This window comes from Odontomachus brunneus, unplaced genomic scaffold, assembly GCF_010583005.1.
Source record: "Odontomachus brunneus isolate Ranch 3 - 2012 unplaced genomic scaffold, Obru_v1 Obru_scaffold_002, whole genome shotgun sequence".
NCBI classification, from domain to species: Eukaryota; Metazoa; Arthropoda; class Insecta; order Hymenoptera; family Formicidae; genus Odontomachus; species Odontomachus brunneus.
The window spans coordinates 2,881,410-2,907,086 of NW_022639452.1; the positions used below are offsets into that span (position 1 = coordinate 2,881,410).

The following is a 25,677-nucleotide window of genomic DNA, read 5'->3' on the forward strand; positions in this document are numbered from 1 at the left end:
CACGATTGCTAATGATCTACGAATATGACGGCGCAAAACGTCGCGCCTGGTAGGGCGACAGTGACTTCAGGGTTGCGTGACGTCCGCGTCCCGTATGCCATGTACGAATGAGACACCACCCCCGAGGCGGCTCACTAGAGAACCTGAAGACCGTACGACGATGACTGACTTAACTGGAGGAGCGGATAGATCGTCGGGGCCCACGGTATAAATAGCCGCTGCCACTTACCGTCAATTCAAAGCGAGCGCATGTCTGTATAGTTTGTTCGTACGTACAGAAGCTGACGCATCGAGCAGCCAAGATGACGAGTTACTCGACACTAACGCAGTGAAAAAACGCTCGTTCAAGAAACAGAGAGAGAAAGAGAGATATGAGTTTTTCCTTCGAGAGCAACACGCTAGATTAGCCAATTGATGACGTATGAGATGACCGCGTGGAAGCACGCCCATTAAGGAATGACCGCGACAACCGACGCGCAACCGCAATCTCTCTCTTTCTCTCTCCCCCCCCCTCTCTCTCTCTCAAGCGAGTCTTCGAGCAGCCTCGAGTATCTGAGGTATCTCTTATGTCGACGCGACGAAACGTCAAAGATGAAGAGTAACACTCTCGGTCGATTTTGCGTCGCGATAATTCAGTGCGAAACGCGACATCGCGACAAGGCGACGGGGTCACGACCTCCTGATTACAAAGAATTTCGTTAATCGTCTCTAATTTATAAGAGGGGGGAGAGGGAGGACATTTTGAGGCAAGGGAATCATGCAGGCACGCAGCAGACGCGGATCCCGCAGACGATAATTGCCGTCCCTTTGTCACTCGTCGAGAAACCGGCGACCGCGTGCGATTGAGTGTCGCTTTAAGCCGTGCGTGTCGAGCTAGATAAAATCGCACCGAGTCGAGTATTTCTGCATGTTTCTCTTTTATCTTCATTTTTCGCGCGATAAACTATCTACGGATAGACGCGACGTGAGTATCAATGGAGCGATCAATTTCGAGGGCTATTTTCATCCCGAAAGGGATCTTACACACAGGGCGTTTCTGCAAGGGTCGCTCCACCCCTCGACGCGTGAAACGTCAAAGATGAGCGACGACGTTTACTTTGACATCGGGGCGTTATTAACTCATGCCACGCATTGCTCGGTCGCGTCGACCGATCGATCGATAATGAACGGTATTAATACGCAATCCGCTATATTTATCCCATTGATCGTTCCTTCTTTGCACCGCCAAGTATTTGGGTTCGTATCTAACGTATCGCGGGCGCGATATATCGATCGATGAGTCAGAGACTCCGACGACCACGAGATACGCTCGATTTGTCAATGCTAATGGCGACGGGAGACGCAACGGCGGTGACGATGGCGACGACATCGGCGACGGCAGCTCGGTATGCTCGAACGAGCTTTATAAAACCAAAGACGTCGTCTCGACGCCTCGTTAGCGGGTGGGGTTATTAAGTGCCTCCTCGTTAACAACGCAGAACGATCGTTAGCGCGGTAGGGAGCTGCGTGCCGGAACATTAGCTATTACCGCGGTGTATCGATATGTAATCTATGAGTAAAGCCGCGGCGATAATTGCCGCGAGAGCGAGCCGCCTCGAGATCTTTTTTTTCCTTCGCTCGGGTATCGGTGAACGCTTTCCTGAAATTGGATAGAATTCTTCGGCGTACGACGCCTGCCAATTGCGCTATGATCACCGGATATGCACGTACGTGCCCGTGCAAAGCACGTTTTAATCGTTTCTGCAATTTTCCACTCTGCTAAAGTCTGTATCAGCAGGGGTCCTACTGCGGACACATATCGAACACTGAGGACTCGTATTAATTAACAGTTGTCACTTGAGACTTGTCTCATGTGAGACATTCAAATCTGAATGTAAAGTTAGATGGGAGTTTCTTAGCTGAATCGCGATTACCAATGCAATGTCCGCGTATATTATACAATTCAAACGAAGAGCTCTGATCTAACTTTGAATTCAGATCAGAGTATTTTAAATGCAGTTTCAAGCAACGACTATTAATATCAGTATGAACATCGATTTCTGATTCTCAAGAAACAACGCCATACGTGACGATAGTATGTGAAAAACGGCACTTGGAATTAAAAGGATATATTTAACGTATGTTGTGCGCCCTGAATAGGATGCCAGACTCGGTATTGGAGATTGAGAATTGCGGATTAGGGATTAGAATGTGTGACAAGGCAATAGATTTGGATTTGGGCTCTGCTGGTCCTACTTAAGGACTTAAAGTTAAGCTTACTAAAGTTAAGCTCCAATCTTCAATCCGTGATCTTCGATCTCCAATACCAAGTGTGATGCGAATTTTACGAAGACCGGCTTGATTTACAGGCCGCGTGATATTCGGATTTGTCGCGACTGTCCGCGATACCGAGACCGCAAACGACGATGTCGATCAATTTGACGTCGCTCGACTTAACGCGACGCTACGTCGCACAAAAACCAGACCGTTTAAAAACCAGACGACTGTTTGTTTCGCGCTCGGTCAACGCTACGGGGCAAACGCGAAGATGATATCTGAGCCACGCGTGGCTTCGCCTTACCTTGACCGTTGGAGTGATTCTGCTGCGGCGATTGAGGCTGGCCCTGCGTCAGTATAATTTGACTCTCGAGCTGCTGGAGCTCGGCTTGCAGTTCGTTCAGCTTGCTGTTGGCCTTTTTCACGATCGTCGCGACGTCGGAGAGGGACTTGCGATCGGTCGCGACCTCCCTCAGCTTCTCCGCGCCGGCCTTTATCTTCAGCTCCTGCGACAAAGTGGAAAAAAAAGAATGAAAGATCTGAGGAGCAAGGGAGACGAGAAATTCGCGAATGTGACGACGTCAAGTCGGACGCGTGACGCCATCCTCTCGGCCTCGCGGGACTCGCGGGCAATTGATTACTGCCGATAATTTATTATTATACTCAGACTCGTATTCCGCGGGAATTTAATCACGGAGCATTTATCACGGTCGACCTGTCGCTCGCTCGTAGGCGCATCCATCGCACGATGCCGCTCCTTCGCGTGGCAAATGAGACGTAAAATTACACACGTGCCCAATAATACCCTTCGACGTATCCTTCGATTTTATCAGCGGGTGTACACGCGCAGTTACCGCGAATTTTCACGGTGTGAGTCAGCCGATAGTATTTCCATCGTCTAAACTGGAACGCGCCGGCCGCGCGAACATACCGGCGGTGTGTTGCGTCGAATGAAAACAATTATTTAGGGCGAGGTGCTTCTTATGTAAAGAGAAAGAAAATCACGACACGCACACACACACATGTCCGAGATCAATTTCCGACATTGTACATGTGTGTGCGCCGTTTATGTGAGCCGAAGGAACTGCAACAACGCGCGATGCTGCCGTTTGCGACGGTTACTACGGCCTGTAATGCGATCGTTTATGAAAATGTGCCGACTTAAGAAACCCATCGTGTTACAGTATTACACATGACTCCACTTCACGGTGGATCTATTAACGGTGGGCACCGGTTAGGCGGCGTGAGAGTGTCTCGTAAAGGCTCGTAGAATGAGTACCGAGATGGAGCAAAAGGAGAGAGAAAAAAGAGACAGAGAGGAAGAGAGCGAGAACGAGAGAAGGAAAGATCACGACGGCGGACGCGAAACTCGTTTCTAGTCGCGAGTCGCAGAAATGTTCGCGGACCACCCTCGACTTCCCATTCGCGGCGTGATATAGAACGCACGGCCGGCGCATCCGGAAACCGTAGATCATCGATCGCTTATTGCACATTCGCACGGACGGCAAGGGTGCGGAGGTGGACGTCAAAAGGCGAAAAACTTAATCTCCGCCACTTTCCCACAGACGCGTTCTCTCGCGAATATCATGGACGTCAACGAGTCGCGGGTTTTGCGTTCCCATCGATTATGATTGTGAAGTCGGGCTGAATTAATCTCGCGCGGATATGCACCCTGACCCCTCCGTCCCTCACTAAAGACAGACATCTATTAACAACCTTTGTTGACTCGAACGGCGATGAAAAGAGACGTCGAGGACGAGAGCGTTCAAGTGGCGGGATTAACTTTCGCAAACACATACAAATAATGAGTATTACATCGTGATTATATCACTGAAGAGAAACGGGGAAGAGAGCGGTCCGAGGTGCAACAGGGAGAAAGGCAGGCAAGGGCAGAGGGAGAGAGGAAGAGCAAGAGGATAGAGAGAAAAAGACCAGCTACCGCGTGTATGTACACGCGCCAGCAGAAAAAGGGAGCTTCGGAGAAGTCGGGGCGAGGTTCGAGGCGAAACTCGACATACCTTGCGTATCTCTCGGCGTATATGCTCCCGAAGCACGTCGAGACGAGCCGGCAAGGGCACCTGGTCACTGCTGGCCACTCCATACTTGCTGGACAGTTCGTAAAGAACCGGGTGCCTGATGTGATCACCCTGAAACAAATACCGAGTGCGTTATTGACGTGGCTGTGACGTGGCATTCAAGGATGTTGATGCGTTGAGCGAACGATAAGGTCTATTGACTCATCTTTCAATTAACTTGCATTGCTTTTTTTTTTCGTTCTCCGCGCTGATCTCCTTCGCCTTCACGACGAAACAGACTGAGATTTCGATTTCGCGAGACACGAGTACTTTCGCAAGTGTGGTACATCGCCTGCGTTTAATTAATTTTTCTTGATCTTTCTTTTTTCCTCGTTTTCCATTTTCGTAGGAATGATAACTGAGCGAGAATGACTATCGATTATCACAAACTTTTTCGACGAGGAATTATTTCTCAATATTACAAGAAAAATTCCAATGCTTAAACACGTAATCCTAAACATTTTTATTATTCTGTTTTAAAAACGAATATTTAATTCTCCAGGAAAATTTCAAAACACAAATTGTTTCCGGATTTTAATTTTATAGCTGAGATAAAATGAGATATGAGATAGCTGAGATATGAGAGCTCTCATATCTCTGGGAAAGAATGTGTCAAAAATATCAATTTTCAACAAAGTTATGATAGTTACAAAATCGCCCGGGTCTGGTCGACTCAAAATGTATGTTTCAAAAAATATGATTTTACGCGGAGATATACACTCCATGTTAAAAGTTGAAATATTCCTATGAATAAATCAAAGCATCAAGAAAGCCCAGAGTTAGGTGTCCGAGCATTGGCACTTTTACCGATCCTACGATTGCCGCGCGTAATGAATGCAATGAGACTTCGCGTTGGCGTGCCTCAGACTTGAGATAACAACTCGGCGGAAATTGCACCGTAAATATCGACGCGGCGAGGAGGTGTCAGGCAGAACAACGAAACATCGCGGAACACTCGGCAGCCGGAAATCGTCTGGCGCGGCGCGCACACACGGATACACACACGGATGTGGACGCTGGTGTGCTGCTCGACAGAGTGAGAGATACACGCGGATATAGACACGCCAGACAAAACATGCCAAAGGGGAAAGTATCGATCCCGGGTATCGACGCGAGGAAGAGCATCAGAACCGTAGTCCATGAACCGACATCGACAGTCCGTCATTTCGCGAAGGGCGACGGGGGTCGCGACTCGATTATGATAGCAAGTCGGGTATTGAAACATGCACGAAAGACGTTCGATCAGCTCCTACAACAGACATCGGTGTTACCTATTTGGAGCTCGACACGAGGCAGAACGTGACTTTGCGAGAATGACGACGATCTTGATACTACGAGAAAGAAAACGTCGTCGAGAGTTCGATTTCGCGAGAAACGCATGCTAATTTGCCAATTACTCATTTTCCTCAATCCTCTGACCGTGCTCGGGTCTTTGAACAAGCGTCTTTGAACAACTACAAACGCGATCACTTTTCTCGCGGCATTCATTCTTTCATATTGTAATAAACACGTTAGCCACTAAAATCTGTCAAAATGTTAGAGACAAAAGTGCGTTGACGAGACACTATCCCGAGGACTCTCGAAAGACACTCAAGGTGGAAAAAAGACCCAGGTATGATTAGAGGATTAATAATACGATTTGATAACGTACCACGAAGGGCGCGATGCAAGCCCGGAAGTACTTCGAGCTGGACACTTTGGTCAACGGCACGCATTTGCACACGCTCGTCGACTTCTTCTCCGCTCTGCCCACGCTGATGAACGACATTGTTTCCGTGTCCGCGCGACTTTCACGGCCTAGACGGAGCCGCGGCGCACACACGACGGTATCGTTGTTCTCAAAGCTTCTCTCGAAGCGCGCGTCGTTGGTCACCGTTTGGATCGTCGTCGTGGCAGCAACGACGACGACGAGAGACTTACATCTCGCGGGGAGAGAGATATAATCGTTTCTAATAACACGCCACGCCGCTAAAATTCAACACGTCGAATAACAAGCAAACAAGACTCCAAACGCGCGCACTCACGCGCGGTTAATCACCACCTGAATCACTGTCGGCGCAGAGTGGTAATCTCCGGGATCCCGCGCGCGCGCAGGTAAACGTCAGCCACCTGTTGCCGGCGAAAATCTACGATATCGTCCGTCCACGTCTCCGCGCCTCCGTGCCTGCCGCGAGGTCTCTCGCCGTCTTTTCGCGATCCGCGTCCCGCGCGCACGTTGCACCGCGTCGCCGTGCGATCCCGCGAGCAACCGTGTCTCCGATCCGTGCGCCGCGAGCGACGCTTACACCTCTTCGTGGACTCAAGAGTCAGTAATGACTAAGGAGAGGGACAGTGCCGATGTCGTTTATCTCTTATCAGCGATTCCGATAACAGTGATTCTCAAGCGGCGCAGCGCTTCGTCACGTTCGCCACCTCGTCGGCATTCGCGCGGAGGAAGCAGACGTTCCTCGTGAGGCATTCACGTAAAAAACACATCTCGATCGTGATTTACGTTCGGCGAGATTTATCACGACTGCGGCGACAAGAGCCGGAGAGAGGTCGCGCAGATAACGATTGACCTCTCTCGCTTTTCGCACGGTTGTTTGTCCACAATTTCTTTTTTTATTTTCATCCCGCTGCGGATGGGTCTGATTCTAGCGGAAGGGGTAAAGTTCAAGTATCGTTGCAAAAGAGAAAGAGAAATTCGCAAACGTGAACGATGTTATCTGCATTAGTCAGAACTACCGTGCGATAAGTCGAGGTGACCACTGAAGCGTTAACGCGTTTCAAAGTCGCCGTACGAGATTGCAACGTCTCATTCACGATTCGGGCCGAGTTACGTAAATGCGATCCGCGCCGCTAATGTGCGTTGCCAGGCGGAGAAGTGCAGAAAATGACGAGAAGTCCTCGTCTCTATTCGCGCCGAGAATGAAAGTATGTCTAGATATTAATTCAGAGCGTCGAAAGAAGGCGAGAGGGAGAGAGAGTGAGGATGAGAAAGAGGGAGCGCGGAGGAGAGGGACTCGAGGAAAATGCACATGCGCTCACGATGCTGATGCACAAACACCGACGCGCGATCTATTTTCATGCATTTTCATCCTGTGATATTTGCGCCGTGGCGCACAATAATCCCGGGAGGTCAACAGACGTCGCGACGTCATGAGCCAACCCTTTGCGCCCGAACGATTACGCACGAGCGTCAGGGAAAAATGAACGATTCTCTGACTCACACATACACACGTCGAGTGGCCGAGCTCTGCTCCCGAGATGGAGATTGTTTTTACTGCACATGCGAGAGCCGCCCGAAGAGCCAACCGGGCGAGCGGACGAATCGTGACGTCGAATTTCGTGAAATCACGTAACATCGATATATCTGTCGCGTTTATCTGTCGATTTATCTGTCGCGTCCGTTATCAACCAATCAACGTGTATCGAATAAAAGAGAGAAACTTATCCGAAAAACTAAATGTTCTTTTACGCAACTTTTGTACTTTAAGGGACAGTAACGCCATGGAAACTATTGCCTTGGTACCAAACTTTCCAAGATTATAATCATTTTTATAGATAATCATTTTTATAGATAAAATGAACAACATCGACTCGGTATTTCTTAGACATCAACAGGGATTTCACGTTTTATTTTTAGTACCTAAACATTGTACGAAAATTAAAAAAGACAAGTCTTCTACAGGTAATTATATGTATTGAGAGAAAAAAATTGTTAATCTGACTAAAATTAGTTACTTTTAGTTTCAATCATATTTGTTGGTTGTTCTAATATAAAAATGATAGTAGCAACATACATATAATGTTATTATCACTAATCCTAGTAAAATTTAATTAAAAAATGATTTTTAACAAAAATTTATTCTAATAATTATTTCTCTATATATTATATATTTTAACGTAAAATTCCGGCATTCATAGCAATATAACTCGGGAACTACACGCGACATTAGTCATAGTTTAAAGTACAGAAAACTCAGGAAATCTCAGTCCTTATAACATCTTAAGACATCAAAGGAATTCATCAAAGAAACTTGTTCCATATAATTATTCTTTTGTATGTATGTCAAGCTAAAGAAAGTTCACGATATACATCCTCGTACCTGTCACATCGATAAAATGGGTTTTCTTCAGTTGTATTGTCTGAACTGGTACAATAAGTTAAAGTGAGACAAATATATTTTGTCTTACTGAGTTATTGTATAATGTGCACCAGTTCAGACAGTTCAGCAAAAAGAACAGACCTAATGTCAATCGAATCCTGTCAGTCTGAGGTAATGAAAAGTATACCGGGGGGGGGAAGGACCTGACGAGACCGACGATACTTCGCGAGACACGCGCGCGTGAGTTTGCGATCGAACATCTTTACCGTAAATAGGCTTCACGGAAACGCGAAAGTTCGACGGGGAAGGGACGCGATGCAGTGTCAGCTGCCGATACCACGGCGGTCTCCGTCATCGTACGGTGACGTATCGCCAGCGGACTCTAACCCGCGACACACGGCGATCTCGTCGATCCACTTTACGCGGCGGCGATCGCGCCCCGGACGGATCTCCCATCGCGTTTCGCCGATAATCGCCGGTCGGGGGGCAGCAGGCAGGTGTTACCGGGATCCGACGTCCAGAACCGAGCGGCGGAAAGTCAGCCTGAGACCGGTTACACCGACGCCGATTAACGCCGGGCTTCGTAAAACGACAACAACACCGGGAGTGAAACCGGTATCGTTTCGACGAGTCTCGTCGCCGCGGGGCCGCCGCGCAGAGGTGTTTACCTGCGCGGCGATCCGGCGACGAGGAGTTCGCTCTTTCTGCCGCGGTGAGGCGAGGAGTTGATTTTCTCAAAATTTCACCGGCACACGAAATTACAAAGTCAGACATGGGAATCGAGGAAACGCCGTGTCTCGTTAATACTTTGCCTCTATCTCTTTGTCTCTCTTTCTTTTTCGTCGACATCGTGCGAGTCGGAGCCGTAATCTAAGGGACAGCGTACCGCTAAGCGGAGTCAATTAAGCAGTATGGTCAGTGCGACTGAGTGCTCATCGTATCAGCCGGTTAACTATCGTCGAGTGCGTTTTCTCTATATACTCTGTGCAGCAAACGGTGACGTAGTGTGCGGAAGAAGGAGACAAGTCGCCGAGCGGAGTCAATTAACCCAGACGGTCGGTCATCGAGGCGCAGGGTGGAAGAGTGGGACCGATGCGTGCAGGTAGGTAGAAGTAAGAAATCGGATGCATATCAGGTGTGCACGACCCGTCACGGCTGGTTTAACTCACTCGCTCGTCGCATGCTCGTCGTGATCCACGAAAACCGCGTTGTCGTGCTCCGACGGAAAAAGAGCCTGCTGTTGGGCCCCGGGGTACAAGTACATGTGCGCCGTGAACGGACGGACGGACGGACGGACGGACGGACGGACGAACGAACGAACGAACGTACGAAAGAACAAGCGACTGAGTGAGTGAGTGAACGAACAGCGAGCGAGCGAAAGAGAAAGAAGGACGGAGGCGGAAAGGTGGGAACGTTCAGGGACGACGTTTCCGTCGCGTCGCGTCGCGTCTACCGGGAGAGATGCGCGATATTATGGCGCCCGACAGAGACCCACGTTCGTTGCGATGCGACGCCGAGCGCCAGTTCGTAAAGAGAGCGTATAGCCGCCTCTCACGATGGATGGATGATGATGGCGAGACTCACCTGATAATAGCTCGATTCCGCCATCTTGCTCCCGCACTCTCGTATACGCTGCTTCCACTCACTCACTCACTGCTTTCTATCCGTCCTTTGTGCGCGTCGTGGCCGACAGGAGAGAGGTGGTGGTCCATGGTGCGTTGGATCGCGCGCCGGAATTATATTTCACTGCGTGGCTCGCGTCGGCGCCGTGCTCGTCGCCGTACGGCGCCGCGGCATTTCGCGCGTGCCGAGGAAACGATGTCCAAACGCGCGTCGCGTCGTCTCGCCTCACCTCGCTTCGCTTCGCGCCCGAGAGTTCCGTCCCGGCCGGATTAAAGCGATCTTCCGTCGTCTACGGGGACGACGTTGGGGCGACGAGGCCGCTACCGCCACCGCCGCAGCCGACAATCGAGCCGTCGCGCACTACCACACAGGTGGATGAATGAAAGATGCGCGGCGCTCGCCAAACAAAATGCGAACGCGACCACATTCCACCGCACCGGACTGTCGACTGACTTCAGGCCGGGCCAATCGCTGCGCAAGGTGCGTGCGCACAAGTCCGCGTCGCCCGTGACGTCACGGCGCGCGACCAATCTCCGAGCTCTTCGTCCTAGCCATTCGCTTGCGCTCGTGAATCACGCGCCAATCGGGCTCATCGGCGGCACGAGGTGTATAAATTTGAACTTGTTTTGTCGAAATTTCCCAACGGAAAGTTCTTCTCTGCGAAAATAAAGGATTTGACTCGAAAAGTTACTGCCCACGTAAAAGCAATTTGGTTGGAATTACTGCGCAATATTTCGTACCTTTAAGGTGTAATCCAGTAAACGCTCTGTATCTTTTATATGCAGGATTAATGATGCGACTATGTAGCTAGAATGCTTTGGGGTGTCTAACGGATCCTACTCATAGGCATTAGCCTATGGTACTAACTATATGTTTATATAGTCCTATGATTGTTATATTATTTAATTATGTACATATATATTCATAATATATGATGCTTATGGAAGTCCGTGGAACATGAGATTATTCCGAAATCAGCATATTCAGCAGTTCCTCGGGCGTTCTGGAAAAGAGACTGCCGGCGTTTTGATACAAGTTCTTCGGATCGTGACAAGCGTCATACAACTGCCTATATATGGCTCCAATCACTTCGAACGATCTTCTCTGAGTAACTAAACGATGATTGTTACTCTGCAGTAAGCTAATCTGTGGCAATAGCAGAACATCCGGCATCACTAGGAATGCCTCCAGTTTGTTCTACAAAGAAACGACACGTTAATGTCTGCGAGCAATTATTACATGTCACGAATCGAAACGTGCGAGTCACTTACAGTGAATTCCTTCACGCTAAGAGCGTCCATACCGGGTATGGATGACAGTGGTCCCTGCTCACGTCCTTGTAAGATGGTATAAATCGAGCCCAAATTCAAGTGCGCCACCAAGGAACTAGCTTGTTCTGACGTAAGTGTGTCGATTTGCGCGTCCGATTGTGCCTGAAAAATCGTAACAGTCGATTACAACAATCGATGACGAAGAATTTCTAAGCAGACGCCAAAGAACATAAATGCAAAACGATGAAAACAATATCAGTATATCAAGATCAAATTCGACTCTATTGTTTAGATAAAAACTAACCAATCACCTGTAACCTTTCTAATCTCTGGTCCATGTATTCGTACAACGCCAGAGTTGATTGTATTTGATGCATGCAATTAAGGAGATAGACGGCCATGTCCACTGTTGGTAACCTGGCCGCCGTCTCGTTGACTTCTTGGAGTAACGGATCAATGATGCACGACACGATCTGTCGAAAAACAGAAAATGAGATAGTTAATGTAGAAACAGATAAAAATTGCACACAATGAAATAAATTACTAAATATAGAAAAATGTTAAACATACTTGCAGCATATCCTTCTCTCTATCTTCGGCGATGCTAGCTACAGACAATATCTCGTTTAGAAGCGACAGTAATCTTGAGACAGATGGAGCAGGTACCAAGTCATTTCCCGGAGGCTCCGCGCGCTCGCCGAGAGCAATCCTCGTTTCTCTTTGGAGTCTGCTCAGAAAACTCTTTTCACTCTGAGCCAGCAAATCTGAGAGAGTAAGATCTAGGACACTGTCGGGTATCACTTGTTCGATGATAGCACGGTAAAATCGAATCAGAGTTGTGACGGAGTACAATACTGTTGCTGGCGCTTCTGTGGATATTACGTGTTCTATTCGTGACTTCAAGGGATGGCATAAACTCTCGGTGATGTTACTCAACGCCTGCTTAACTTGGTCCGACACATCTAAGAGAAATTAATACATTTGAATGTTCCAACATGACGCTTTCTGTTAATTTAACTTCTCACCAGTCTTGTCACAGCTTTTTACTAAAGTGAGGATGTTCTCCTTCTCTACGGGAATCGCTTGATGCAACCACGCGAGCATATCGCCAACGTATCGCTTGGGATCATTGGCATGCATCTCTATAGGATTGGGGGTTCCACCGAAACCTTCTCCCAATGTTAACGCGTCTATAAAAGATCCTACTAGAGCAGTTCTCCTGGCTGCACAATATTCATCTAAAATATATCTGAAAGAAAAAAAATATGTATGTATGTATGTATGTATGTATGTATGTATGTATGTATGTATGTATGTATATATATATATATATATATATATATATATATATATATATATCAATTACAAAAAAAATAATTATATGACAAAATTTACAAGTTTGTGATAAAATGTCAAGAATCTTACTTAAATAACACTGGCCTATCCTGCAATTTACTCATAGCCTTAATAAGTAATGGTGCCAAACGTTCGTTTTCTATGTTCTTGCATTGGGTCTGTGTCCATCGGTACAGTCTCTCCAGTGCAGCTTCTTGCAACAGTGTCATTCTTTGCATTATATCCAAAGCCAATGTCTGATATCCAGACTGCATCAGCACTCTACATTTACTATGAATATCCTGCATTGCCAACAAAATTGTATAGCAGCAGAGATATAGTTATATAAGTAAAATAACTTTCAATATTTTACCTGCACTTTATTAACTACAGAGAAAAATTCCTCTGTTATAGGAGACTCTCTAGCCGACCCATGCAAAACAGCCAATTCGGAAGAAGTTAGATGAAAGTTCTTAATAAATGCACTTGCAACTTCCTGTTGCATGGATAACATTTGACTGGCAGTAAAAGTAAATAATAAGACATTTCATATTGCAACTATATGTTCACTGTATACAAGCTTTTTCTTACTTTTCATTCTGAAGTTTTCCTGTGTGTTCTATGAGTTGGGATGTTTGAGCTTTTGTAACTTGTAAGCGATTGGTCATAGACTGTACCGCTGTGTTCATGGCTAGAACATCTTGATAAACATCATCCAAAGAAGCCTTCACCTCCTTAAAAGCAACCAGAAAATCTTCATTTATCGCTAAACTTCTCCTTTCTATCTTACTACGTAAATTACGACGAGAATTTAATGTATTTTCAGTGAAGAACGTTGACAATTCCTTCAGAGCTTCCAATGTATCCTGGAATGTATTATATGGAATTAGACATACTATATATATATATAAACATCTATTATTATATATATAACAATTATTATTATATATATAACAATTATGTAATCAATACACAATTAATATCATAGTTATTTAAGTCGAAATTGTCGAGTTGTCCGCAAAATAAAACTTGCATGTGAGCGATTTCTTTACGACGAACCTTATCATGTTCTACCCTCGATTCCAATAATTTATTGACCCTCCGCACTAAAGCAGAATTAATGTTTTTCTCGCTCATCGTGGATTCAGGTCCTAAAATTTACGAATAGCACATAACCTATACCGTATACAAATGTCAAAAAAACAGCCATATCAACTAAGCACACGACACGTCGTCAAGGGTGTGTTCGGAAACATCATCCAAGTGCACCTGCTGCGTTGGAATGAGAGAGATACGAGAGTGACATAAAAGGCCTGTTCTTTATAGCTGCACTGCTGAACTAGTGCAATAAGTTAGAGTGAGAAAACTTATATTTGTTTCACTTCAATATATTGCACCAGTTCAGCAGTGCAGCTACAAAGAACAGGTCTAAAAAGAGAGGGAGAGCAGTCAGGTGACGTTTTAGAACGCACTCTAGTGACAGTATCATGGCAGGTGCAATCACGTGACAGCTATAGTTCCTCAAAAATTTGCACGTCATTCTCCCATATATCCATTATCAAAAGAGCCAGTTTATTGCAGAAAAAAATCTGAGATCTTCGAAGCGAAAGATAAAAAATGGATGAAATATTGTCTCTCGTTTAATACGAGTGACGTAACAAAAAATGCACCACTTCTTTGGACTGAATTTTTACAGCTGCACTGTAAATTGCTTTGTAATCTTTTTATTTTTTCTCTTTTCCGCCATATGTCAAATTATAAGTGTAGACAGTGCAGCTATAAAAAGCAGACGTTGAACAACCTTATACGCTAGTAAAATTAGCCAATGACATTTCACATGCGTTTCTCATCTCGACATGCGTATACGCGGCTCCTATCGAGATGAGAACCTCTTTCTTTCGTAATATGTACTTCACACACGACTTATTAAGATGACATTTATTTATTAATTATACCCGACAGCTCATTCGCTCATTTTGCGAAGAGCAATTGGAGTAATTAGTTCGCGAATAGTATCGACATTCGATACTACTGTATCGATAATACTGTATTCGATAGATCGCTATAGTATAGAGAGAGAGAGGAAGAGAGTAACGAAAAGAGAGATAACGAATGAGAGAAAGAGTACGCAAAGTAGATAGCATGCAGTGATCCGGTGCATTTAGTTATCGCGTGAGTGTGTGTAGAGTTTTTCCGATGAATTAGAATAAATATGCGCTGTCTAATACGTCTGTGCGTCCTCGCGATTTTGTTGTTGCATAGTATAGAGGCGAACAATGACGAAGCACCGTTGACAAAACTCGGCGGGAAGACGGGGCCGACATTAAGATTCTTTTATTGGTAAGATTAACGACCCGCTTGTTGATTCGCACGAATAAACTTTGCGGCCGCAGCCACAGACTCACGTTCTTTGGCCTATAAGATAATAGATATGTAACGGTTGTCTGTGGCCACGCCATAATATAGGCCTTTCTAACGAGACGCAGAAGGCTATTCTTTGTGAGAATGTGCCTCATGAAACTCGTGGATTTCGACGTTATCGTTGCATTACTCGTTAAATATGCGTCTTCTCTTTGCAGCTACTCATGCGGTTACAGGAAAGTTTTTGAACAATATGTAAGCATTCTTAAGCAAAAATATCCAGAGCTTCAGATCGAAGGGGAGAATTTCCATCCGCCGGGCTATAATATGTTAATTGCAAGAATACTGGTAATTACACCTAAGCTGAGCTGATACCAGGTCCTACACTTAGTATTAACCGATATTTATCTAATGCTCATACAACTTTGTGTTCAGGGAACATTGAAAATACTGATTATCGTCCTAATTGTAAGTGGGATCGATTTTGGTCGCGTTGCACCATCTGTATGGCAATGGTGTATAGAGAATCGTTTTTACTCCTGTGTATTGATTTTCCTGATCTGCAACGCTATAGAGGGGCAGCTTATCTCATCAGGTGCATTTGAAATACATTTTAATGGTATGTAGAGTTTCTATCTCATTGTCAATTCATTGGATTGAATGTTGAGTCATTGTTTTCACTGAGGCACATTTCAGATGTTCCTGTATGGTCAAAGCTTGAAACTGGTAGGATACCGCAACCGCCAGAGTTATTTCAAATAATCGATTTCCATTTAGAAATGCAGTTTACAGAACGGGACGTAGGCAAAATTAATTTTAATAAGTAGAGCATAATTTCATTACATTCTTGGAAATTAATATATCCAGTCATGTACCATGCAACACAGCAAAGTTTGCTAAAGGTAATGTGATGAAAATATGTACAATATATCTGTTAAGTAAGTAAAGATCTTACCATAATCATAGGATGTAATTCCAATAAAAGACTACTATATATGTAAATGTAATTGAAATAAAACTGTTACCAGACTTTTATTACAGGACTTCAATTACAACACTTCATAATTGTCTTGTAAAAACGTTCATAAAATATAATACACCATATTGTCTCTTGCATGCTCAGTATCTGTTCGTGTTTAATACCAAGGTATTAAAGGCAGATTTTAATGGAGCTATTTAATATGTGTGTTGGAAACTGTACTAAAGTCTCCTACATGATCAGTAATTAAAGGACGTGTTTCGTATGTACAAATGGTCACCCCGTGATTCTGAGGTGGAGTCCATTCTCCTCTCAAACCAATATAATAAATCCTAATTTGTTCTCCAACACCACTAAAGTGAAGGCTCAAGTGATGTATCGATGAAAACTTGACAGTCCTGTAATAATATTTGTAATGTCTAAGTCCTATATGTATTGTAATATCTTCTATAAGCGTTCTTTTGTAGCTAGCGCAATGTTACAGCAATAGGAATTTTATTAACTTATGTATGTATCATATAATAGAATATATATGTGAACATACTTCACGGGATACTCGTCTAAACCATGTGGGTCCATATGTAGGTGAAATTCCTGATCTGGAGAATTCACATTGTCAAATGCCATATTCGGCCGATTTTTAAATCTATCGAGAAACATGACTTCATAAATAAAAGATTACACTACTTTGTTCCTCAAATATTGATGCTTGTTATTTTCTTTAGAAATGTTTTGACTATACTCACAGTCTTACCGTATTAGGTTGTGACTCTTCATCTGCAATTACAATAATGCTCTTCAACTTCACATTACCTGTGAAACTGTAAAAGATTGAAGGATATTATTATGCAAAGTCATTTTCAATATAACATAACATATACTTACGGTATATTGAATAAAAGCTCAGGATCTATATCACTTTCCACAAACTAAAATCAAATAGAATAAAAGATGAAACTTTATAAGGAATTTTTATGAAATCCATTAAAGATCTATGAGAAAGAAATCTTGCAAGTACCTTGGTTCTGTCTAATCTTTCTTCCCATCGTTTGAAAACTGTCGCACCAGTACCTTCTACGCATTCATTTAGACATTGTACTCTAGCAATGTCTATTTTTTCATATAAAGTGCAACAGAAACCCAATTCTACATTCTTATGTTCACCGCAATTGTGACAACGCTCCATTATTTGCAAATTCTAGTAGATAATAACAGATTAGTATAAAAGCGCGATACTCAAAACATCGTATTTAGAAATTCAATTTACTTTGTCCGAACAACGTAAACAAAATGTTGATAAGTTGTTTATTCGTATTTTTCGACATAATCATTATATCTAGAAATGGTTTACGCTCAGGAATGACTATCAATATTTCAAGAGCAACTATTACTCACCTTAATTTATTTAGAGATACACAAGACGTTTACGAAGCAGTTATTAGGTTAAGATCACGTAGCAAGATTGTTTTAACAATGTAATTGCGGCGGACAAATATTTTGCGTGCAAAATAACAGAACCTTCTTATCAATCAAACGGCAGGTCGCGAAAGACATCGAATTAAGTCGCTTCGAAAGATTATTTACATCGAAGCTCGCGCTCTCTTCCTCTCTGCTCCCGTATACCATAACCTGTCGGTAAATAAAGTTTGTGTTTACAACACGGACCTCTTCAAAATCTACATGCATTTTTGAAATATCGCGACGCAAATTTCCGTTACTTCGCAAAACTGTTGATTCGTATAATTCCGAGAATTTACTTCTCAAATACGAATCGTACACATGTCATTGATTCATTCGAACTTTCGAGATAATTATTTTCTAAAAAAATACCAATGCTTTAGAAATCATAGTAGAGTTCCCGACGTGAACCGATACAAACAATAAACGAATTCGTTCTCAAGTATTTATTTGCACTTTTTATAACAAAAATTTACTATGAAAAAAGGAGATAAACTGTAACAGTTCGGATGAAAACGCTTCTTGATGAAAGTAGCTTTGCTTGGAGGAATAATTCTTGAAGTTTGCGTAATATATATATAATACGCACAATAGGATTTGGGAAATTCGTGTACGTAAAATGCATATGTATTTAATATTTACAGCTTCCGACGAGTCATATATATGAGATGGGTATTATTGTTACATAGTTTCGTTTTTATCCTTTACGATCTTGACAAGAGTAATGCACTATGTCGCCATTGGGATACCGCGCGAAAGCGCTGAAAAGATAGAGCTGATTAGTGTATGCATTAAAAATAATTTATGATAAGCACTTCGTAACGTACGAGCCTTCACACAAACCTCTGATTGCCGAATCGTTTTTTACAAACTGGACATATATTAAACTCCGTCATGAGGACGTTTTGCGATTCATAGTGCATCCGTTGTTCTTGCACTTGCAAATGCTCCGCGTAAAGTAACCCCTTGAGAACCTGCATTCTTCGTCTGGTGTTCAAGTTGTTCTGCAGGCTAACCTCCAAAAAACGTCTTATCCTACCGATAGGCACGGAATCCGGCAATACTTCCAAGGCTTTCATTGGATTTATTTCAGAGGCGTGTTCCTCCAGCAATTGGAGAGCCATCTCTAGATCCGGCTGTGCTGTTCTCTGCATTTCCGTGTGACAACCTTGACGAAAATAAATGTGTAGAAATCGTCCAGTGTGAGACAGACAACATTGTGTGCAACGTCGCACTGTAGAAACGTGCAAATTGTATAGTCATTATTTACCGGCCATTAAAACACCTTCATTATCAGGTTTCAATAGTTGCTGAATTAGCAGAACGTAGACTTCATCGGCGTTATCGGTTTGCTTCTGTTTCTCCGCACGATTTTGATCTTGAAGCACAATTTCTAATTGATAATCATGCCTCACTTCTTTTGGACATGTGTAATCGAATTATTTAATGTAATCGTTTCAAGACCAATACTTACTCTGGTACCTTGTGTATACATTATGACAATATTGTATTGCACGTGGTATGTCGTTTAAGAGGCTAATGTATATTGATATAGCCTGCTGGTGGCGACCAAGCCGTCCAAGTATAATTGCGCGTTCCTCGAACAAGCTATCGAACGGGAAGTGTACAAGTATTGTTTCTGGCGTATAGTACGTCGACTTTTCCAGGAATTGTTGCAACTTCTGTCGAATGTGCTGCGACGCTTCCTTTTCCGCCGGCGTCGCATTCGCATCCATGGAAGCCAGACACTTTTCCTTGTACTGGTGTATTAAAACATTGTGAAACAATGGATTGCTGTCTTCCCAAACGTGTACCACGTGCTCGAGATACTGTATCACCAAATCCTTGTGACACCGTAGAAGGAAATCTAGTATTTTTGGTCTGGGTAAATGCTCAACTTCCTACAAATAGACGGGAAACGTGAATAATGTTAATTAATAATAATCAAATGGATAGAACGACGATATGCGACCTGAATGTCTTCCATGAATATCCTGAGACCTTGTTCAGGATCCTCCGTTAAAACCCATCCAGCAAACTTCAGGATCAAATCCATGTGATCCTTGCCGAGATGTTGCAAATACTGTATGGTACGTTCGGTGCCTTTTAGACTAGAATCGTTTTCTTTTGCGTGCTTCTCCAACAATTCCAGCGCCTTCTTATGTTGACCCTTAGTTTGATACAATATAATGAGCTCTGGATATTTCTGATGCATCAACAGGGTTTTCTCAGCCTCTGCCAAATGACAGTGATTCAGTCTGAGTAGAGGCGCTACCAAAGCATCGGTGGTCTGAAACGAAGCATGTTGAACGTTCACCTCGAATAATCTATCGTTTATCGTGAGATATATTTTTTGAATGCATGCAAGTATTCGATTTGCTTCACCTGCAAATAGCATTTCAATAGAGTAGTATCTATAATCTTCAAAAGCTGCTCTGTAGCCACAGCAGTGATATTTTTTTCTCCATTTAATCCGTTCTTTTCTTTACTCAGCTCCTTGTCCTTCGCCATCAGCTTATGCCTGACTTCAGTCAGGAAAACTATCAGAGCGCGTAAACCCTTCTCCAAATCGTGATCCTGCAATTTCGGCAAGCTCGGTGCCGGATCACTGAGCTCGTGTGTATTGGTCGACGGTGTAACCAAGTCCGGGAACAACCTGATCACCTCATACGGATCAGTTCCCAACTTCAAAAACAAGTCCATCGCCTCTTGAAATCGCTTGTTATAGAACAGATGATGCGCGTATAACGTTTGTATTTTGTAGATTTGTTTGGATTTCTCTTCTTCCGTTATGTCTGACAAACCCTGGAACATATAACAATTAATAACAGGACGCGAATTATCACCCACATCGATGATATGATACACGCAATTAACGTACGGTTAATTTCAATGCCAACTGAAATTGATTTTGTTCCAGTAGAGTCCTAATCTGTAAGGTAACGTCGATTGCTTTGATGCACCAAATCTGACTGATGGATGCTACGAAAACCTTTCCTTGTTTACATCGAAATATGAGTCTAGCTTTATTCAGGTCCTTTATCGTTTGAATGTGTAGACATCCCTCCAACGTGTACACCTCCAATTTGTCGTGCACGATACCGAGCAGATAAGGTTCGTCCCACGCTGGAACACGCAATGAAAAATTGATAGTATTGCAGTCATACAAGGGAACAATAATAAAGCCTATATCGTACCTATCACGCCAGGTGTGTCAGACCATTTCACAGGGTTGTGCTGGACCAGCTCTCCTTTGGTGTCCATAATAAACGACTGAGAATCCTTTCCCAGTACGAACGAATTATCCGATAATTTTGTAATACTTGGCTCTGGAGACTTACCAGTGGGAAAGAGTTCTTTAGCTTTGCCATTTAAATCGAAAATAGTGTAGGACAATCCACGAAATCCTAATATCAAAGTTTCACCGCACCTAAAGAATTGAAATTCGACTGTTTGCTATATTATCTCAAAGATATTATGCATCAAAGTCAAATTTTAATAGCTTGTCTTAATATACAATACCATGACAACTGTCGTGGTATATCTGGTACAGTCATCTCAAAATTTTTAAATTCCTCAAATTTCTTTCCCTTCCAGTAATACAATTGTAATTTACGCTTGACAGCAACACACAAGCGCACTACAGTGTTCTTTTCACCTGTCAGACTCTGAGTGGACAGGACATCCAAGGTAAAGAGAGTAGCACCTCTGGTCTTTTGTAGTTGACATATTTGTTGGAAATTTGGCGAATTTAAGTCGTGAATGCATACAATGTTATCTGCAATTCTCCATAATTAGATTGATGCATGATGGACAGCATGTTGCTGAATAAATCAGCACATTGTAACATAATGCTCAGACACACCTGTCAGGATGACCAATAGATTGTATTCTGGCACTACGTCTAGCTGATTGATACGTTTTTTATTAAAATTTTTACTATGTCGTAATAGCTCCAGCTTGTGGCTACCATCAAACACTGACGGTACATTGTACATAAGAAGATGACCCTCTCTAGTGCCTATTAATAGATTGTCATCTGAAAGACAATACGATGAAGAATAAGAAGATAAGAATTTAATCATTCGACAAGAATATTTCCTAATAATAATCTAATTATCTGTCATGTACAGTCACACCAGCTAAAGGTTAAACATGACAGACTCACCATATGCAGCCATAGACTCGATTTGCACGGTGATATTTAATACAGACATTTCCTCGTAAGCGTCGTGCATTGTTGCTGTTTGAAAGGTGTCGTCGACGTTGGTAAATTATCGAAATTATTTTATGTGCACCTTGCTTTCTCACGATTTGACACTACTACTTTGCGATGTGTTTGTTTGAACTAGTGTCAACTAGTGTGCACTTTCGGAATTTAAAAAGAGACAGATATACAGATAAAACTTGGTGGAAGAAAGATGAGAGAGTGCAGCCAGTTCAGCAATAAAAACAGACCTCTTGGTTGCGTTCGAAAACGTCACTCGAGTACTCTTTCTCTCTTTTTATCTCACTCTTGTATTTCGCTCACTCCAACGTACACTTGGGTGACGTTTCCGAACGCAGTCCTAGGCTATGATCTAATATTCACTTCCAGTATTAAAAACCTATAGTTCATGTCACGTATACTATAGATTTTCAGACAGTGAATTTCGGAACACAGCTAGAAAGTGTAGTTCAGGCGGCCTGACTTGAAACGTAATATAGACGTATCCAAGTTCAAGAGAAGCAAAAAGAAAAATAGCAACTAGTCAGTCGACAACAGTTATCAATTTGCACCGCTGTATTACATATTACTCAACATGACGAATCGCGTGGCTGTGGTACGCATTTAATTACGCTAAAAAATGCAGGAATAATTAATAATCATGAATATTGTATTTCTATCGTCAATTATTCTAGATCTTAAGGCAACTTACGTTATTACAAATTGTCATTAATCATCATGTAACTGTATATGATTTGCATGTAGGTAACTGGAGGAAACAAAGGTATTGGCTTTGCTATCGTCAAGGCTCTTTGCGAAAAATTCGACGGTAATGTTTATCTGACAGCTCGCGATACGAATCGCGGTTTGACTGCCGTCAGCGAGCTAGAAGATCAAGGTTTGAAACCGAAATTCCATCAACTCGATGTCAACGATGACGCGAGCGTTACGAAATTTCGCAACTATCTGAAGGACACATATGACGGTCTTGATGTGTTGGTTAACAACGCTGCAATAGCGTTTAAGGTAATTAAACATTTGCAATATTCACGATACGATAAATAATTTTTCTCTTCCATAATTCTATTAGGAAGTTTAACATATTGCGCACATATAGCTTGCTAATCATAATATTATATTACATAAAATTACGCAATGTGTTAATAAACATTAGGATATAATTTTATTTTAATATAACGTATAATATAATACAATTTTATCATATAATATTATCTTAAAGTATAATATAATTAAATAGTATAATATAATTATATAGTATAATTTATTTTAAAATGTTCTATGAATATAGAATATTAATTTATATATATATATATTAAGGTTTTCATTCTGAACTTTCATGAATAACAATACTTTTCATAAGATATGTCTCATAATTCTTCTGATTGGACATTTAGTTAGAAACATTGTTATTGATAAAAGAAAGCTCAGAATAAGGATCTAAAATTCAACAACTTTCTTTTCACAGGTTGATGCTACGGAATCTTTCAAAGTCCAAGCTGAAGAGACAATAAGAGTGAATTACTTCAGCTTGCGTAGAGTATGTACTGAACTCTTTCCATTGCTCAGACCACATGCCCGAGTGGTTCATATTTCCAGTAGCGCTGGGCGTCTGAGCAATATTACTGGTGATAAATTAAAGAAGAAGATAGCTGATCCAAACTTGACTGAAGAGGAATTGGATAACATTATGCGTGAATTTGTCAAGTAAGCTATATAATGTTAAAGTCTAATGTATAATGTGCTCTTTGCTTCCTGTTTCTTGTTCTGTCTTTTCCTGGTTTAAGCCCAGATTTACAATGTGTTCTTTGTTTTCTGTTTTTTCTCTTTACTTCTTTCTGATTTAAAACTAAAGCTTTTAGCTAAAAAAAGATAGAAATCAAGAAACAGAACGCAAAGAACATATTGCAGATTAGGCTTTAGAGTTCATATCAGAAAAAAATAAAAAGGAAGAAACTGGAAATAAAGAGCATATTATAGATCTGTGGGAAGGCTTAAGATAGAGAGAAACAAGAAACAAAGAGCACTGAGACTTGTAGATTGCACTAAACCATACGATCTTAGAATATTTTACAATTCAAGAGTATCTCCAAAATCATATTCGTGTGCATTTTTATTTCCAGCGCCGCCAAGGCTGGCACTCATTTACAAGCTGGTTGGTCAAATTCAGCATATGTCGCAAGCAAGATCGGAGTGTCCGCTCTGGCCGGTATTCAGCAGGCCATATTTAATACGGATCCACGGGAGGACATCGCGGTAAATGCGGTGCATCCCGGTTATGTAGACACCGATATGACCAGCCACAAAGGCCACTTGACAATTGAGCAAGGTGCCGCTGCTCCTGTTTATTGTGCCTTATTACCAGAGAATACAGAGATAAAGGGAAAGTACATCTGGTTCGACAAGACACTGTCGCAGTGGAAGTAACAAACGCAATGAGCAAAAGCAGTAGAAAAACATTAGTCTACTAATCATTCCTATATAGAGTTTAACATGAACAAACAGATGAACAATTTCTGTAATATTTCTATATTAGACTATATATACTAAACATCACATTTCTTATTATATATTTTATTGTCAAGAAAAACATTTTTGAGAAAACATTTGACACATATGTAATATTGGTTAGAAACTTTTTATCTGTTATACACACAGTTAAATAAAGTTCTATATTAAAGAACAATGCATCATTATATTCCAAAGTACTTTCAAACTACACGCCTTTTCGTACATCCTTTATGTATTAATTAATTTCATTGATTTATAATTTCTGTGCTATATGTAAGTTATATTTGGCAATGTGAAAGATAGATCATTGGTAAACAAATGATAGATTTAAGTATAAAATCATAAGTTATCTTGTTTGAACTGCCGCTTCCTTGCGTGCTGCATCCTGTAAGAGCTGAGTATCCACCTCATCTCCTGGAAGTTGTACATACCTCACCACAGACCCACGAATGAAACAATTTTTTACAGACAGCTGCAATATTTGAAATATTACTCGATTGTTACTTATACAGAAGACATGACCACTGCTAACTTTGTACACACCATATGAGGATATTTATCTGTATCTGTTACGCTGATATCGGTCAACTTTATATTTAGGTACTGGTCGACGGAATGTAATGTGCCGCAAATACTGAAACAAAAGATCAATCACAAAAATATTCAGTATTGACTGAACAATCTAAGTTGTCATTTGAAATTATACTTGATGATTGCGCGATGTCTCACCTGAGGTCATTTTTCAACTCGACAACCACATCTTTGCCAATTAAGGACTTGAAAAAGGAATAGAATAACTGAAATAGAAAATATATACGTTTATGGTAGACTGAGAACTTTGGACTCTAAGAATGAGATTTGGATATATATATTTATATCGCATATTATTTTTTTATACTGCAACTTACCATAATGATAAACTTGTCGATAACCACTGTAACCGTAATTTTGTACTACCGGCTAACTTATGATTACTTATTACGCTAAACACATAGTAAATAAATTGTCGCGGCAACAAACCGCTAAGAGCACGAACTGTTGAGAGGTTTATAGTTCGTGACATGCGAGTGTATTTTTTCGTGATGATTCGCGCGCGAAACATTTTCGTAGGTTACTAAACTTATGCAGAATTCACACCGCGTCCGATGTCCGATGTACGACGTCCGATATCCAATAAAAGAATAGCTTTCCAATGGAGAATTGAATTCTATATTAGAAAGCTGTTCTCCTATTGGATATTGGACGTCGTACGTCGGACATCGGACGTGGTGTGAATCCTGCATTAGCAATCTAGTTTAGGCTGCGTTCGGATTTCCCACCCGGGTGTATTCTATTACTGGAAGTGCTATAGTATATGTGACATATACTATAGTGTTTCTAGTAATAGAGTGCACCCGGATAAGGAATCCCTTAGGGATACACGGGTGCACTCTGTTATTAGAAACATTATAGTATATGTTACATATATTATAGCGCTTCTAGTACACCCGTAGCC

General features: G+C 42.3%; 7 protein-coding genes across 9 annotated transcripts in view; 2 read left to right on the plus strand and 5 right to left on the minus strand.

The window, feature by feature from the left end:
- The window catches only part of LOC116840782 (serine/threonine-protein kinase N-like), a 32,434-nt gene extending 21,931 nt beyond the window's left edge, over positions 1-10,503 (minus strand). Inside the window, 3 exon segments of the mRNA XM_032807967.1 lie at positions 2,561-2,762; positions 4,275-4,403; positions 10,004-10,503. Coding sequence (XP_032663858.1) covers positions 2,561-2,762; positions 4,275-4,403; positions 10,004-10,027 — 355 coding nt within the window. The 5' untranslated portion in view covers positions 10,028-10,503.
- A 480-nt stretch (positions 10,504-10,983) lies between these two features.
- LOC116840750 (conserved oligomeric Golgi complex subunit 6) lies at positions 10,984-13,969 on the minus strand. 2 transcript variants are annotated; one of them, XM_032807891.1, is made up of 10 exons: positions 13,918-13,969; positions 13,708-13,799; positions 13,240-13,514; positions 13,022-13,166; positions 12,739-12,950; positions 12,339-12,562; positions 11,884-12,275; positions 11,625-11,786; positions 11,314-11,475; positions 10,984-11,239 (listed from the first exon to the last, which is right to left on the minus strand). In XM_032807891.1, exons 1-10 carry the CDS (start codon positions 13,952-13,954, stop codon positions 11,006-11,008), a joined length of 1,935 nt encoding a protein of 644 aa, XP_032663782.1. In that variant the 5' UTR covers positions 13,955-13,969; the 3' UTR covers positions 10,984-11,005. The 2 variants fall into 2 exon arrangements, with proteins under 2 accessions (XP_032663782.1, XP_032663792.1); XM_032807901.1 differs by lacking the exon at positions 10,984-11,239 and having other exon boundaries at positions 11,618-11,786.
- Positions 13,970-14,616: 647 nt separating this feature from the next.
- LOC116840770 (thioredoxin reductase-like selenoprotein T homolog CG3887) lies at positions 14,617-16,044 on the plus strand. Its single transcript, XM_032807939.1, has 4 exons — positions 14,617-14,988; positions 15,228-15,357; positions 15,445-15,628; positions 15,706-16,044. Exons 1-4 carry the CDS (start codon positions 14,861-14,863, stop codon positions 15,834-15,836), a joined length of 573 nt encoding a protein of 190 aa, XP_032663830.1. The 5' UTR covers positions 14,617-14,860; the 3' UTR covers positions 15,837-16,044.
- LOC116840765 (PITH domain-containing protein CG6153) lies at positions 16,014-17,627 on the minus strand. The gene is made up of 6 exons (XM_032807928.1): positions 17,384-17,627; positions 17,007-17,186; positions 16,874-16,917; positions 16,735-16,809; positions 16,533-16,634; positions 16,014-16,386 (listed from the first exon to the last, which is right to left on the minus strand). The coding sequence occupies exons 2-6, from the start codon at positions 17,172-17,174 to the stop codon at positions 16,182-16,184; spliced, it is 594 nt and encodes a 197-aa protein (XP_032663819.1). The 5' UTR covers positions 17,175-17,186; positions 17,384-17,627; the 3' UTR covers positions 16,014-16,181.
- Positions 17,628-17,877: 250 nt separating this feature from the next.
- On the minus strand, positions 17,878-21,962 carry LOC116840740 (vam6/Vps39-like protein). Of its 2 annotated transcripts, none has more exons than XM_032807877.1 (11): positions 21,615-21,962; positions 21,312-21,485; positions 20,969-21,224; positions 20,644-20,876; positions 20,328-20,572; positions 19,832-20,251; positions 19,419-19,736; positions 18,921-19,347; positions 18,717-18,824; positions 18,290-18,614; positions 17,878-18,207 (listed from the first exon to the last, which is right to left on the minus strand). In XM_032807877.1, exons 1-11 carry the CDS (start codon positions 21,682-21,684, stop codon positions 18,144-18,146), a joined length of 2,640 nt encoding a protein of 879 aa, XP_032663768.1. In that variant the 5' UTR covers positions 21,685-21,962; the 3' UTR covers positions 17,878-18,143. The 2 variants fall into 2 exon arrangements, with proteins under 2 accessions (XP_032663768.1, XP_032663758.1); XM_032807867.1 differs by having other exon boundaries at positions 18,717-18,839.
- Positions 21,963-22,118: 156 nt separating this feature from the next.
- Positions 22,119-24,354, plus strand: LOC116840758 (carbonyl reductase [NADPH] 3-like). The gene is made up of 4 exons (XM_032807914.1): positions 22,119-22,269; positions 22,419-22,679; positions 23,140-23,378; positions 23,795-24,354. Exons 1-4 carry the CDS (start codon positions 22,249-22,251, stop codon positions 24,096-24,098), a joined length of 825 nt encoding a protein of 274 aa, XP_032663805.1. The 5' UTR covers positions 22,119-22,248; the 3' UTR covers positions 24,099-24,354.
- LOC116840779 (U6 snRNA-associated Sm-like protein LSm2) lies at positions 24,347-25,300 on the minus strand. Its single transcript, XM_032807952.1, has 4 exons — positions 25,091-25,300; positions 24,912-24,979; positions 24,726-24,816; positions 24,347-24,654 (listed from the first exon to the last, which is right to left on the minus strand). The coding sequence occupies exons 1-4, from the start codon at positions 25,091-25,093 to the stop codon at positions 24,529-24,531; spliced, it is 288 nt and encodes a 95-aa protein (XP_032663843.1). The 5' UTR covers positions 25,094-25,300; the 3' UTR covers positions 24,347-24,528.
- Between the last annotated feature and the right edge of the window lie 377 nt (positions 25,301-25,677).